The sequence below is a fragment of the Sphaeramia orbicularis genome, chromosome 17 (assembly GCF_902148855.1).
Source record: "Sphaeramia orbicularis chromosome 17, fSphaOr1.1, whole genome shotgun sequence".
NCBI classification, from domain to species: Eukaryota; Metazoa; Chordata; class Actinopteri; order Kurtiformes; family Apogonidae; genus Sphaeramia; species Sphaeramia orbicularis.
Genome location: NC_043973.1, coordinates 23,029,199 through 23,043,144, shown reverse-complemented (window position 1 = coordinate 23,043,144; position 13,946 = coordinate 23,029,199). Strand labels below are relative to the sequence as shown.

The following is a 13,946-nucleotide window of genomic DNA, read 5'->3' as shown; positions in this document are numbered from 1 at the left end:
ATGATAAACTGAGGCAGAATATTGTTAAAATTACGCTTATTTTTTCAGTTTGTTCATGTTATTCACATTGTTTGAAAGGATAGTTTGTAGATGTAAACCTTTTCATCGTGTAAATTTACTTTTTTTGCTCTAAAACATAGAGAAAAGTTTAGAGTTGACCTTATTTCTGTATTATTATGTTATTATTTTACTGTTTCAGCACACTTCAGATCAAATTTAGCTGAATGTGGCCCCTGAACTAAAATGAGTTTGACACCCCTGCTCTAGATCATGTTTAGTGTCCAGCCCCCACCTTCTAACTGCCTCTTTTCAAGAGCAGTCACGACCTTCATCCTACATCCTGTCCCAAACAGCAAACTTTTTTTTTTTTCCTTTGAGCCAAAGCTTTGTAGGTGTAGGCAGGGAACACTCAGCACTAAAAACATTACCATGCTGACTCAATTTTTAGATTTTCTGAACTGAACTTTTGGAAACTGGAGTTGATATTTTTATATATTAGATTAAAAGATATGAAATAGATCTTTTGGAGTTGTGGGAAATAAATATGAATGATTTGGCTTATTTAATATACAAATTATTAATTAGGTTTACATTTTCAGTTGTGATCCAGTGGAGGGCACCAGTGTTTTTTGTTTGTTTTCTAAAAGAATGCCTTTTTGCCTCTTTATGGTTGTGCAAATATTGCTTTACTTTTCAGGTTTCGGGCAATATACATTTAGAATACAAATCATAAATCTCAATCAGCAAAAAATAAATATCATAAATATCATAACCCAAATCACAATGGGGACAGTAACATTACATGGCATAATAGTTTCAGTTCCAGTGATTTGCAATATTTCCTGCTCCAGTTTTTCACTTAGAAATAAGTCACAATTAGCAAAATACATGTAATTACAATTTTACATGTGAGAAAAGAAAGTGCCAAGACTGTTACCCAGTTTCTGATTGTCAGAAAAAAATAATTTTGCCAATGTTTTCCAATAACATGAGCATTTTCAATTAAAAACAAACTTGCCCACCAGCTATGCTGGGCTTAAATAATTATGTCAACATCTAGCTAAAAATCTAGACATAAAACTAAAATTCATTTTCTAATAACTGCTTCCTGCTGTTTGATTTGTTTGATGCCAGTTTTGTCATTTACAGATTCTGTTAATTTGTTACGTGTGTGTTATCTGTTTCGTTATTTGTTTGATGTGTCGACACATAGTTGATGATTTTGCACTTGGAAATGGAAGACAAGCCTTTCGATCATGTCACATGTCATTTAGCTATAAGAAACTATTTGAGACACACTGACTATGTCACATTCAGTCCATCAGTACAGTTTGTACAGAGCTGTCATCCATGGCGCAGGAGGTTGGCTTCTTCCCAGTCAGCGCTGGCTGCGTCGGGCCGGCATGATCCGAAGAGAGGCGGTGCTTTCCCGGGTCATGAGCCGTGTTACCTGATCCAAACTGAGTCCCGCTACCGCCTCTCCATTCACCTGTAGAATTTCATCACCGATGCCCAAGAGACCGACGTAGGGGCCTTCACCGCCACCATCACCTACTTTCTCTACATATACACCTAGAAGACGTAGACAATAATAAAAGGAAAGTGAGCTAGAAGGGAAGGTTACAGAGGGAGATCAGCAAATGAGCAAAAATTAAGGAAAGCAGAAATATGTGGATTTGAAATTGGTTAAGTATACAACACATAGATTAATATTAATGCAAAATTTACAATAACAAAAACTTTAGCAATATGAACATAAAAAACATAGTGAATCTTTTGCTGACAGACTTATTCATTCTGATTATGGATTGTCGTCCATGAAGTTGGAATAATTTTGTTTTCAGACACATTCCTGTTTTTACTCCTAATTATACACATCAGTAATCACCTTTGACCAGGTAAAATGAGTCCCAGTTACGCTTTATCTATCAAGAATAAATCACATTGTCATAATCATTTCATCAGAACAACTTAATGTATTTTATTCAAACTTCATGTCCAAGTATGTATCTGACAGTCATCATAGTATTTACATGAGTGTTTCTGCATGACTGAATAACAAAGAACAGCCACAAAGAAGTGGTTTAAAAACCTGTGTCTGGTCGACCTTTGCCCCTTGATATGACAAAACCAAAGGGACCATTTGGAGGTCTTATGAGCTCAAGGAGGAGGGTCCCATCAGGGAAAGCCTGGGTTACCCGGCCAACTGGACGCACAATTCTAGAAGCAAGTACATCTTCAACACTCAGGGCCTGGCGAAGCTCAAGCTGAGGGCTTTCAGGGCTGTAAGAGAAAATCCAGACTTTTAATTAAGACATTTAGTTCAAATAAACCAAAAATAATAATTTAGTTTTATGTTAGTCTCAGTCATTGATGTTTGATTATTTTGCTTTTCTTTAAAACCTACCTGGGTGCTAGGCCATATGGAATCTGTACCTCTCCCAGTATTGTTGAACGCTCTGTTCTTCTTTCTAAACTCTGCACAGAGGAGGCTTTGCGGAGTTGAGCCAGTGGCAGCACCTAGTGGCAATAAATGGCACTGTAACAAAGGTGCATTTGCCACAACAGGAACAATTCAGCAGCTCATGTTTGGAGGTCTTTTGGTCTAAAACATTCCAGTAAAACTACAGTCTATATTAGTGTTTACTAGTGTTTGGAGTGGCATAAAAATTAAGTTAATATAGGGTTTGGATTGGCTGGAACAAAAAGCAGAAATTGTTTAGTTTACTCTTACAGCTGCCAGGAGTACAACAAAGATGGACACCACAGAAAGAGAAAAGAAACACACACAACCTGGAATGTATTATTTGTGCTTTCAGTGTCAGGCAGGGAGATTACTTCAAAGTCTTGGCTGGTCCACTGTGACAAATAACTTGTGAATGTTCCTCAAAGCAGAGCCAGGAGTTTATAGACATGTAAATAAGATGTTTTCTCCCTCAGGGATACACTTCTGTGCTAATGTCTAATATAGAGAACTAAAAAAAATAAATAAATAAAGAGATTATGAGTAAAAACTAGAGTACAGTATGGTGCGGAGCTGCTTACAGTGTGCAACGTCTGTAGTGAGGGTGTCCTCTGAATGCGGATGGTGGGCTGTGGTCTGCGGGTGGGGCTTGGGGAGGCAGAGTTGGTCCGGGGTGCAGTCGGGATACTGAGCTGTTCCATACTGCTGGAGCGGCCCCCTTTCACAAGCCTACCAACACTGTTCAAACCGATCGAAGAAAAGAAGCGACGCAAGAAGAGCTTTGGCCGTCCATCCAGTTTTCTATTGGAGAGAGATCAAAAGAAATTTAGTGAACTACGATGTGCTCACAAACTAAATATAAAGCCAGTTACATCCCCAATAGAGATGGCAAAACAAGGCTACACACATTACCAATTTACACAAGTTGTAGAACAGATACTACTTCTTTGTTAAGTTTAATAGAGTCAAAATGCTCTAAAATGTACTCGGAATGTCAAAGTTAACAGTGGTCCTTTAAAGAACATTTTTACCAGTTGTTTCTGTGCAAAGCTTACAGAACCTCAAATTATATTAACCCATAAAGACCCAAATATCCACCTGTGACCAAAACTATCTACTGATCTAAAATATTTAAGAACTTTAAAACCAATAATCCTATCAGTATGTTGAAATAATTGGTGTAATCTTTTCACTGTCATTAGATATGACCCATTTGGACTTTCAGAGGCTCTGTAGTTACCGTGGAAACACCATCATCTTCCACAACATTGATTCACCAGTAAAACCCATGGAGTTTGATCAGTGACAGTTGATGGACACACTTGGTTTATGTTCAGTTAATGAGAGATTTGACTGAAAAAGTCACTTTATTCTTAAGTTTTCTCTGTTTTTGATATAATAACCCTTAAATGTAAGCTCATCATAATGATTAAAGTGCATGATCAGTAAATTAAATATAGGGAAATACTTGATTTTCTTTGAAAAAAAATGCAAAATATAGAGGATAATATAATGACAGATGGTGATAAATCAGTTAATAAAGGTTAAATAGAGAGAAAAATTCATTTGGGAGCTGACATAAAAGTAGCACTGGGTCTTTAAGGGTTAATATAATGTAGAGTACTAAAACTGAAAACATTATACCCTTTCTTCAATTCAGTCTATTGTGTTCATATCCACATGTTTTTTCTGCATGTTATTGTCTGAATCATTTAGGTTAAAATGGGTCTTGATGTTGGGAAAGTGCATAGTATTGGAGATTAATTAAAGCTGTTGGAGCTGAAATCAGGGGGAAAAATATCAGAAATTGAAAGCACACACTTTCCTTCAGTAAATCCTGCAAATCTTGGTTCAAACCAAAACACTGAATATACATAAAATCACCTCCCATTTAATATCATTCTAGAAAAAAGTAGTCCCTTTTCCAAGATTCCATGTTGAGACACAGCGCAGAGCAGTAGAGACATAACCAGGTTGCATTTGACAGAATTTGATCAATCATACATCTAACCCCCTCTCCGTATCTGACAACACCTGTGATCTGCCAAAACTGTGACATCACTGGGTGAATTTTCTACAGCCTGAAAACACAGGTGAGGAATAGATGCAGAGGCCTTGAAAGGTAATTATGGAAATTTGGCCTGACGATGAAAAGAACTATCAACTACTGCAGCTTTAAACTAAACTAAAATGTCAGCTTAGTCCCCAAAACTGTACTTACTCATGTAAAAGAATTTGAGCTTTGTTTCTTCCCACTTCTGATCACTAATTAGCATACAAATCAATGCATAGGGTTGGCTAAATTATTATTTTGCTAATGATTTATTAATTTATATTTGCAAGAACTGCTTTGCTTTTCCAGAAGAGGGCAGGATTGTCTTAACATTCAGAGAATATTTTTAACAATAATATCCTGTTGGTGGAGTGTGGATCAGGCTTTTAATCTCCTAAAAAACACCACCCCTCAGAACAGCACTCGTAGGGGATTTACTGTTTAAGCTATGACAAGAGCATTGTTATCTTGGCTTACCTAGACCCATCTGAGTTTTCCTCCCATATAGCTTCAGCTTTTAGATGTTCTGCCCTCAACAGTTCTGCTCTGAGATCCTCAGCCCGAGACATAGCCAGGTTCCGCAGAGCTGGACGGCACTCAGAACCGGGACCTGCGTCACCACTCAGACCTGCTGGGACATATACAATAAACTGCACTGACTTTAAAGAATCACCCTTTTCTACTCGACTCTAAACAGGGTGAGGTTGATATGATTACACAGGGGTAATTGTGAAGTAAAATTACTGAATTATCCACATTACAATGTTGAATTTCTGATTGTATTGCCACACATTGATAAATTCCTATAACACAGCATCATGTTATGTGCAAATATATAACACTCTGAACACATACAATTACACTTCACAATTAATCCATAATCCATCCATAATTAAGTCCAACAGTCCCTAGCAACCAAAAGTATCTAGTGATCTAAAATGTTTAATATCTTCTTAGCCGCTAATTATATTATTACATGTACATAATTAAGGTAAAAGACAGCTTTTCATTGTCATCAGATGTGAACTATTTGGACGTGGAAATACCATCATCTTCTGCAACGTTGATTCACCAATAAAACCCATGGAATTTGACAAATGACAGTGGTTATAGATCTGTGTTTTTAGATTCACCTCACAAAATGTTTTTCTTAAAAAGTCCCTTTTTCTATAGTTTTCTCTGTTCTGATATAAATAAGTCAATTTTATTTATAGCGAGTTTTTCACAGACAGAGAGTCACAAAGTGCTTTACAGTGCAAAATACAATAAAAATACAATTACAGCTTACTTCTGAATTTCACTTACATGTCCAGTAAATTTAATATGGGAAAATACCTGATTTTTACTGAAAAATGCAATAATACACAAGGTAATATTGCAATAGATGGTGATAAATCATTTTAGAACAGGTTAAATGTAAAAAAAATTCATTTGGAAGATATCACACAATAGCTCTAGGGGCTAAATATAAGCTGATTTTGCTGATTATGCATCAACAAATACCCTTTACTAATAAAATAGTTTAATGATTAAAAAAGGGTTATTAAAAGAAGGCATCAAATGACTTCATGACTGTTTTGCCAAATAACAAATGTTCTTGTATGAAATTACAGGATTATCCGAGTCTATAAGCAGTGGAAAATATAAGCTTTTAATCTACCAGTGACCACTTACCGCTTCCATCTGGAGTGGCATCCCAGAGTTCAGCTGCTGGCAGGTCAGTGGTGAGCCTGGCAGGGGAGTACCTTAGTGTAGAGGGTCTGATACAGGGCACTGGGCTGCTGGTGGCTGGGGTCCCTTGGGCTAAAGACACTGGAGACTCCCTTCTAGCCTCTGGAGAGTCCATGAGCGCTGAATGCTGAGACCCTCCCTCGACTCCCTGGTTGGAGATCACCTGGAACTGAACTGTGGACTGGCCTGTTGTAGAGCGATTTCTTGAACTTGACTTGAGGGCTGATTTTATAGGAAGTGATGGTGTAGGAGAGTCTCTTAAGCTACCCGACGCCTCCAACAAACGGGGCTCCAGAGCGATGGGGCTGCCGGGGGCAAAGGAAACAGCTCTGCACACATTGACCCTGTTCCTGGGGTTAGAGTTCCGCCTCTGAGCCCATGACGGACCATAAGGGCCATGGCCAGATTCCAGCCTACTTTCTCCTTTCCTGCTTCTTCTCCTCAGTTTTCCAAACCCTGATGACTTCCACCCTGTACTACTTTCTTTATTTTCTCCCAGCACATATGCTCCTGCAAAAGTCACAGTGAGAGGAGCTTTAGGACGAGTGCTCGTTTCTGGTTTGTTTGGAGATACCCAGCGAGGGGATGATTTGCCACGCGGGTCTTCAGTATTAGCTGGTTGCTGTGGCTCAGCGTTCTGGGGTTCTGATGGTGATAAGACTGGTTGGGGTTCCCTCACTACAGAGCCGCATGCCTCACATTTCTTTACCAGAACTATTATCTCTTTTATTACTGTTGTAGTCTCACCTCCAATACCTACATCTTCTTGCTTTTGTGAGGCGGGCATGGAAACACTTCTATGGCTTTTATTCCTCTCTGAGTTGCTACTTCCGGTATCTGAGTGATTTTCTTTACTCTTAGGCCTGCCACGCTGTCTGACTCGATCCAAATATCGAGACTCTGCTTCTTTCTCTGATTCGTCCTCAAAGCGTACCCGTGTAGGTGAACAGCCATACCGTCTGGATCGACCTCCTTGCTCGGCGGGGGAAGTGTCTCTTTGGTTTGGGACAAGGAGGGGACCAGAAGCAGCTTGGACTGTGGGATCATCTTTGGTCTGAACAGCTTTCTGCACTCGTGTTGGGCTGGGAGATTCAACTTGCTGCTTCTTACTGTGACAAACATTTACATATAGCAGACATTTTATTACAATATGTTGTGTCTGTAACATTATGTAACTGCTCATTTGTGCACAATCAATCATATTATTTTCACAAATGCAACATGGGTCTAACCCATCCCAAACAAAAGAATGACAAAAAGGAAAGGAAAGGAAAAGAAAAGAAAGGAAACTATTTAAACTATTAAGCATGCCATAGGCTTTTTAGATATTTAACCAACTCACGTTGTATTTCTTTGATCAGAATGGGAGCGTCTGCAGAAACGATCACCTTTAATGTGATTCGAGCGAGCCTTGAGTCTTGCTCGCTCTAGGAGAAGCTTGGCTTGTTCATGTCTTGGGCTAAGAGGAAGTTCGTCACTGATCACAAGAAGTGACCTGAGTAGAGGAGGTAAAAGCATGATGAGGCAAAGCCATATTACTGTCAGTTTGGGAGACACTGAACATGTGAAATGATGCTCAAAAGGGCAAGGTTTATGTTGTGTCATGACATGTCCAACTATATCACATGCCCTACAGACTGACTTGTAGAGTGAATCAAGCTGCATCTTCCTAAGCTGCTTTACGTAATATCAAATAGATAGACTGGGGCGTGGCGCCGGCGGTGAGCAGCAGAAACGTCACACATCCATCTATCCTTATGGCCAGCAGTTAAGCTGCTCTGCATTGTGCTTCATCGTCTGTACTCGTCTTTATCCCCCAGCCCAGTGATAAAGATAGCATGATACACTAGCCTTGTGGATTATCCCTGTAATAGACTGAGCGTGATTCATTCTCTCCTGTATGTCATGAGGAGAATGCATTGTGTTTCAACAGATCATGTCACTATTTGAACACTGATATTGTGTACACATATTCTTTTATTTAAAGAACTATTACCTGTATCATCTCTACTTGTGCAACGAGTATGAACTCAACATTTCTAGTTTTGTTCTAACCTTGTGTGTTACAGATACAGTTTTTGCAAATGTGATAGATCAGCAGCATGGAGGGAGGTTTTTAACACAACTCACCCATAAAAAACATATATTAAACCCTGAAAAGACACTAATTTCATTTCAGCCTTGACCAACATACGGTCATTGTTTGACATTAGATCAAGTGCATCAATAAGCTTGAAATGTGTTGCTTGTGCAGAAATATAGTACTCAAAAACACAATTTTAATCAAGACATAGTGTAATAAAACTACTTAATTTTATAGCTATTGTGTTTTTTGTTTGTTTATTATTCATTTTTGTACTTAAATAGACAGAAAAATGACAAGGCATGTTAGATAGTACATATAAGACACTGGTTTTCTGAATCTATAATTTATTCCATTGACATAAAACTATGCCTCTCTACACACCACAGATATTTGTGTAATATGTTTGTGTTCTTCATCATCAAATTCACAGTCAGAGTCATATTTCTCATTTCCAAACGTGGACACTCACATTTTCTAACTATATTTTCTTTATTAAAAAAAAGGATTTTTTTTTTTTTTGGAGTACTAATTTAACTGTCAAAAGATAAAAAGAAAAGATTTTCAGTGTTTTCACTGACCACATTTACTGTATTTTTTTTTTTTTTAATTGAACAAATTTTGATGCCTGTAACACTTGCACAAAAAATGTCACAGAGACAAATCAAAACTGAAAGGTTGACAGAATATACAAGTAACACTGCTTGGTAAGATTCAACCATTAGGAGGTAAATTGGTATTAGGTGATGAGATCATGATGGTATATAAAAGGAATCAAAGGCTTAGTCTTCATGAAAGAATCTGCAGTCAGTTCAAAGAGAATAATTTTCAATGCAAAACTGCAAAGAATTTAGATTATTCCCCCTCCACAGCACATAATAATGTGGGCACCAAGGCCAATTGTAATGAATATGGTCACATGGGCTCTGCAGTACTGTGGAAAACTATTGTCACTTAACATAGCTTACTGCTGCTTGAAGGAACCGTAACCCAAAGAGGACGCTCTATATCAACTCTGCACAGATACAGCGTCAAGTTCTCTGAGTCTGGGTTCATCTTAGATGAACCAAAAAACAATGATAACAAGTGTTGTGGACAGACAAGTCTATTTTGAGGGGAAAATGGACAAAAATCAAAAGACTGTAAAATTTATGAACATAATGAAGAGGAGAATCGGCCAATGGTGACCACTAACTGTTGAACAGAAGAAGTCTTATATGCAGCCAAGTCCAAAACTGCAACAATTAATATATGTTTTCTAAATAATTAAAAGGTGTAATAAAAAAGGTGATGTAACAAAGTGGAAAACATATATCTGCCCCAACATTTTGAGTGTGTTAAAGACATCAAAATCAACATGTCTTTGTATTTATGAAATAAAATTAATCAGTGAAAAAAAAAAAAAAGAAGTTTTTACTTCTGTCAGTGTCCCAGCTTTTCTCCAAACAGGATTGTAATATTGCACTTATCTGAGGTAATTATGGACTTATTTATAGAATCTTTATTGTCACTGTGCAATTAAATTTAAAAATGCAATTTTCTTTATAGCTATAAAAATTACATCTATAAATTAAGTTTTGAGAAGTGCCACCAAAAAGTAAAAAACACATAAAAAATTACATTCTGTCAGTAAAAACATGAAAAATATTATTTAGTAGTATGTATGAATTTTCTGCTTTTGGATAAAGTCTGTTTTTAATCCTGTGTGTACATATTTTATTGTCCTGTACCACAGGCCCTAAGGCAGCAGTTGGATGAGTCCTGGAGGATAGATTTCATTTGTAAAAGATGACCTGTATCACCCAAAATAACCAGTCCCTGCATAATATCACAATGTTTGTTTAGCCTGTTCACAAGTCAGCTTGTTTGTCACTGTGAATACACTTTCAATATCCCCAAGCCAGGATAGTAGAATTTATGAGTCGAGGGTATAAATAGTGCATAGGCGTTGTATATCACCGCCCCTGCCAAGCACATAAGAAGCACTGCATCACTCACCTCAGATAGGGTTCAAGCTCCTGAGAAAGAATAGCTGAGTCTGAGTTGTCAAAAACTGCACAGGCACCTGATTGCAAAACACAGAGAGGAAAGGCACAAATCTCAGCAGAGCTACTAATGCAAGACTGAAAATGAAACACTGGATGATAACGCTGATGTTTGAAACTTATTTTGTAGTTCAAATATTCAGAATATACTTTTTTGAGGGATGACCATATAACATTTCAATCTAGTTTCAATCTTCAGTTCTGTTTAGCTGATATACAAGTTTAATGTTTTCAATTCCTATCTATCTGTTATTTAGTGTCTATTGTATTGGCTGCCAAGGAAGCTATCAGACATAATCTGAGCTAAAGACACAAGTGGGTATTAAAATATCCCTGGCTGATCCTTAATGTGATCAAAAACAAGGGTTATGAAAACACAGAAAAGCAGATTTTCTAAATGCAAGAATGAAAAAAAAAATCACCTGATCATCGTGGATTTCCCCTTATGTGTTACACTGACCTGTCTGATATTGACACACTCAAACACCGGAGACATAAATAGTATTATGACTAGACAGTATGGGAAAATACATAATCTGTCACCTTACATGAATACAAAGACCTCAATTTGCACACAGAGATACAAAAGCAGGGACACTTCCCCCACAGCTCAAGTTGCTAATAATAGCAACACCCTCATGCACATCTGCCCATCTGACATCTGTTCAACACTGGGAATCAGCCAGGTTACTACTGCATTTCTATACAACATGAGCAGACAAAGACTTAGATAAAGCTGCAACAGCTGGAACCGATCTAAGCAAACAAATGCTAGCATTACAAACACATTTATGTAATGTTTTGTGGTTGACGTAATTGCTTGGGCACAATCAATATTTTGTGTCTTGGGTCACAGGGAGAATGAGCTTTTAAGCTGCTAAAAATACTGTGGTTGCATTTGGAACAACCTTCACAATATGCAACAGAAAATACAGCAGGGTCTGTTCAAATAAGATTAGAGGCTTCATGTTTTGACTATGTTTGCCATCTTAAATATGAAACCTATAGTTAAGCTTAAGTCAATGTTTTCTGCACACAGTAGTTACAAAAAGTGTACACTATATGCAAGAGGCCTACCTTTACAATCTGCTTTGTATGCAGGATCCTCGCAATGACTGGTACTTTCTCCACTCTTTTCTCTCTCTTCTCTGCAATTTTGTTGTCTTTCTCTTAACTTTGCATAGGCCCTCTCTTTCACCCTTACTTTCTCATCAGCTGAAAGCACCCCGCTTTGCGAGGATGTACTCTCCCAGCTGTCTGAACTGCACAGTCCTTTGGCAGCTTCTGTTTTGTCTGCCTCCTTCTGCTCACACCTCTCCAGGTAGCTGTCCAGACTGTCTGAGTGCTTAATGTCTGAGGATATATTACTGTCATCCACCACATTTCTTCCCAAATCACACCCTGTGCCTGTTTCTTCAGATTTATTCTTCCTCTGATGTTCTGCCTGTGTTTCTGTTTTTGTATAGTCCAACAAAGGTAAAGGTGGGGGCACACCATGAGGACCAACTCCATTTAGAAGAAGTGTCTCTGGACGTGCTACTCTCCAGAAGCCCTTTGGTGGTGCCCAGTGTCTGGATGATTTGGAAAATGTGGAGAAAGTTGTAGAAGTAGAGATGGCAGTGGAGGTGGATGAGACAACAGGTGGTGGAGGAGGGGATGCATCATCCTTGCTGCTGCTTGAGTTATCAGACAAAAGGCTCTCTAGACTGGTACCCTCCCCAAGCCCATATTGTTCACTTGTAGGAACACTGACCTGGACTTGATTTTTTTCCTCAGCTTCTAATGTCCCCTGGAACAAAGTCCCCCCTTGTGCTTCAGCTGGAGGGCTGTGGATCTCCAACCTGACTTGCACCTCTACCTCTTCGTCATCATCACTGCTGCTTAAATTCCTGGCAGAACCTGATCTCCAAGACAGGCCAGGGAGAGACGCCTGACATTTTCCTCTTGGCCTCTGTCTGAGAAGCACCTCAGATGAAATCTGCCCGCCTGGACTGCACCCCAGCACCTCTGTGTCTGGTCTTTCTTTCTCTCTGTCTCTCCCTCTTGATCTTCTTTGTGTGAGTGACTTCACCTTGGTTTGCAGCGAGTGCACAGCTGAACTCTGAGGAAGAGAATGCTGGGTGCTCAAAGAAGGTGTTGAGAAAACAACTTCTGGGACAGGAACAGGGCCAGTGATGAGTCCCCAGTTAATGGGAAGCCCTTGGGGTGAAGGAGAGCTGGATTTTTCTTCGATATTATCTGCAGTGCCCTTGCCCTCCATTGGCAGGAACCACAGAAAGCTCCAGACAGATCCTATAAATAAAGAAACAGGTTTTACACACTAACAGATAAAACGATGCCTCTTACAAGCTTTTTACATCTCTTTTACTTTCTATCTGATCTGCCTTGTGAAGAGATATGTAATGTGGATTCAGTCACGTTGCCTTATCCGGTGATTACTTTGCAGTGCAAAGGATAATCCGTCAGAATGAGAATAAGCAACTGCTGCCTGCAACTGAACCCCTCCTCAAATAAATAACATTATATTCATTATTGGTCATGCAAAACAACAAGGCAGGAAAATGACAACATATTTTGGTCTGTTACATCAGAAAAATGTATTTAACAATTAAATGAATAATTAAACATTAGGTCTTTACACATGATTAAAACATGTTGCACAGTAGATTATTATTCTCAGCATTGTTGCTGGGTGAAAATTAAACTCCTACATCCTGATTAAGCATGGCTTCAAAAAAAAAACAGCTAATATAAATAGTCTAGAGAAAAGTAAAAGTCTGCTCACTTACCCAATGAACAGAGTAGCTGTGTTTCTAAAAACCGTATCCTTTAAAACACAATCCCAGTTTTGGACATCCTCCATAAATTCCATAAATTCTGGTGAAAACGCCACATATTTAAGTTACTGTCCATCCCGAAACCTGCTCAGCCTTTCAGATGGTCAAGTCGGTCACAAGCCCAAAAAAAGGAGACGGAGGAACTTTGACCTGCGGGTAAAACAGAACACCAAACAGACCTGAGTCTCCAGAGGCTGATGTTGTGCCTTCACACGCTGACTAAACAGCTCCCGGCCCAGGCAGAGTCAGGCGAGCCAGCGGTCTCTCAATCATGATTGGTCCGGTAATCCCTTCAGAAATCAGTGGGATTAGACAAAAATGGAATACAAAAATGCCTGCTTTAATTTCGTCCTTGCCTCGTGAACTCGTTCCCGAGAATCTGTGTTGCGTAAGTACTCTACAAAGCGCACACACCGGCGTGTCCTCAGCACGCCAATAAGCCAACGGAAAATATAGGCGACAGGAAAAAGTCAAAAAGGCTCAATGAGCTTGAAATAAAGAATAGTCTATCGCATTATTTCCTCCCATTCCTATGTTAAGGCTCCACAGTGTGTTTCTGAGACAGCCTGTATGATATGCCTAATTTACCGTCGTTAAACAACTGTCGGTGCTCTTGTTTGTCAATACAGTTGGTCCCTCCTTTTCTCCATGGATCCACGTTCACGGTCTCTGTATTTTCATGCGTGCGCGTGCTCACACCTGCGTTCATATACACAAACACGCGCTCGCGCAC

General features: G+C 39.0%; 1 protein-coding gene across 2 annotated transcripts; it reads right to left on the bottom strand.

Moving 5' to 3' along the window:
- Positions 1-623: 623 nt before the first annotated feature.
- On the bottom strand, positions 624-13,924 carry LOC115437079 (uncharacterized). 2 transcript variants are annotated; one of them, XM_030160171.1, is made up of 10 exons: positions 13,166-13,924; positions 11,454-12,668; positions 10,330-10,396; positions 7,591-7,743; positions 6,192-7,357; positions 4,995-5,148; positions 3,046-3,265; positions 2,408-2,520; positions 2,093-2,283; positions 624-1,572 (listed from the first exon to the last, which is right to left on the bottom strand). In XM_030160171.1, the coding sequence occupies exons 2-10, from the start codon at positions 12,634-12,636 to the stop codon at positions 1,379-1,381; spliced, it is 3,441 nt and encodes a 1,146-aa protein (XP_030016031.1). In that variant the 5' UTR covers positions 12,637-12,668; positions 13,166-13,924; the 3' UTR covers positions 624-1,378. The 2 variants fall into 2 exon arrangements, with proteins under 2 accessions (XP_030016031.1, XP_030016032.1); XM_030160172.1 differs by having other exon boundaries at positions 4,995-5,145; positions 13,166-13,923.
- Between the last annotated feature and the right edge of the window lie 22 nt (positions 13,925-13,946).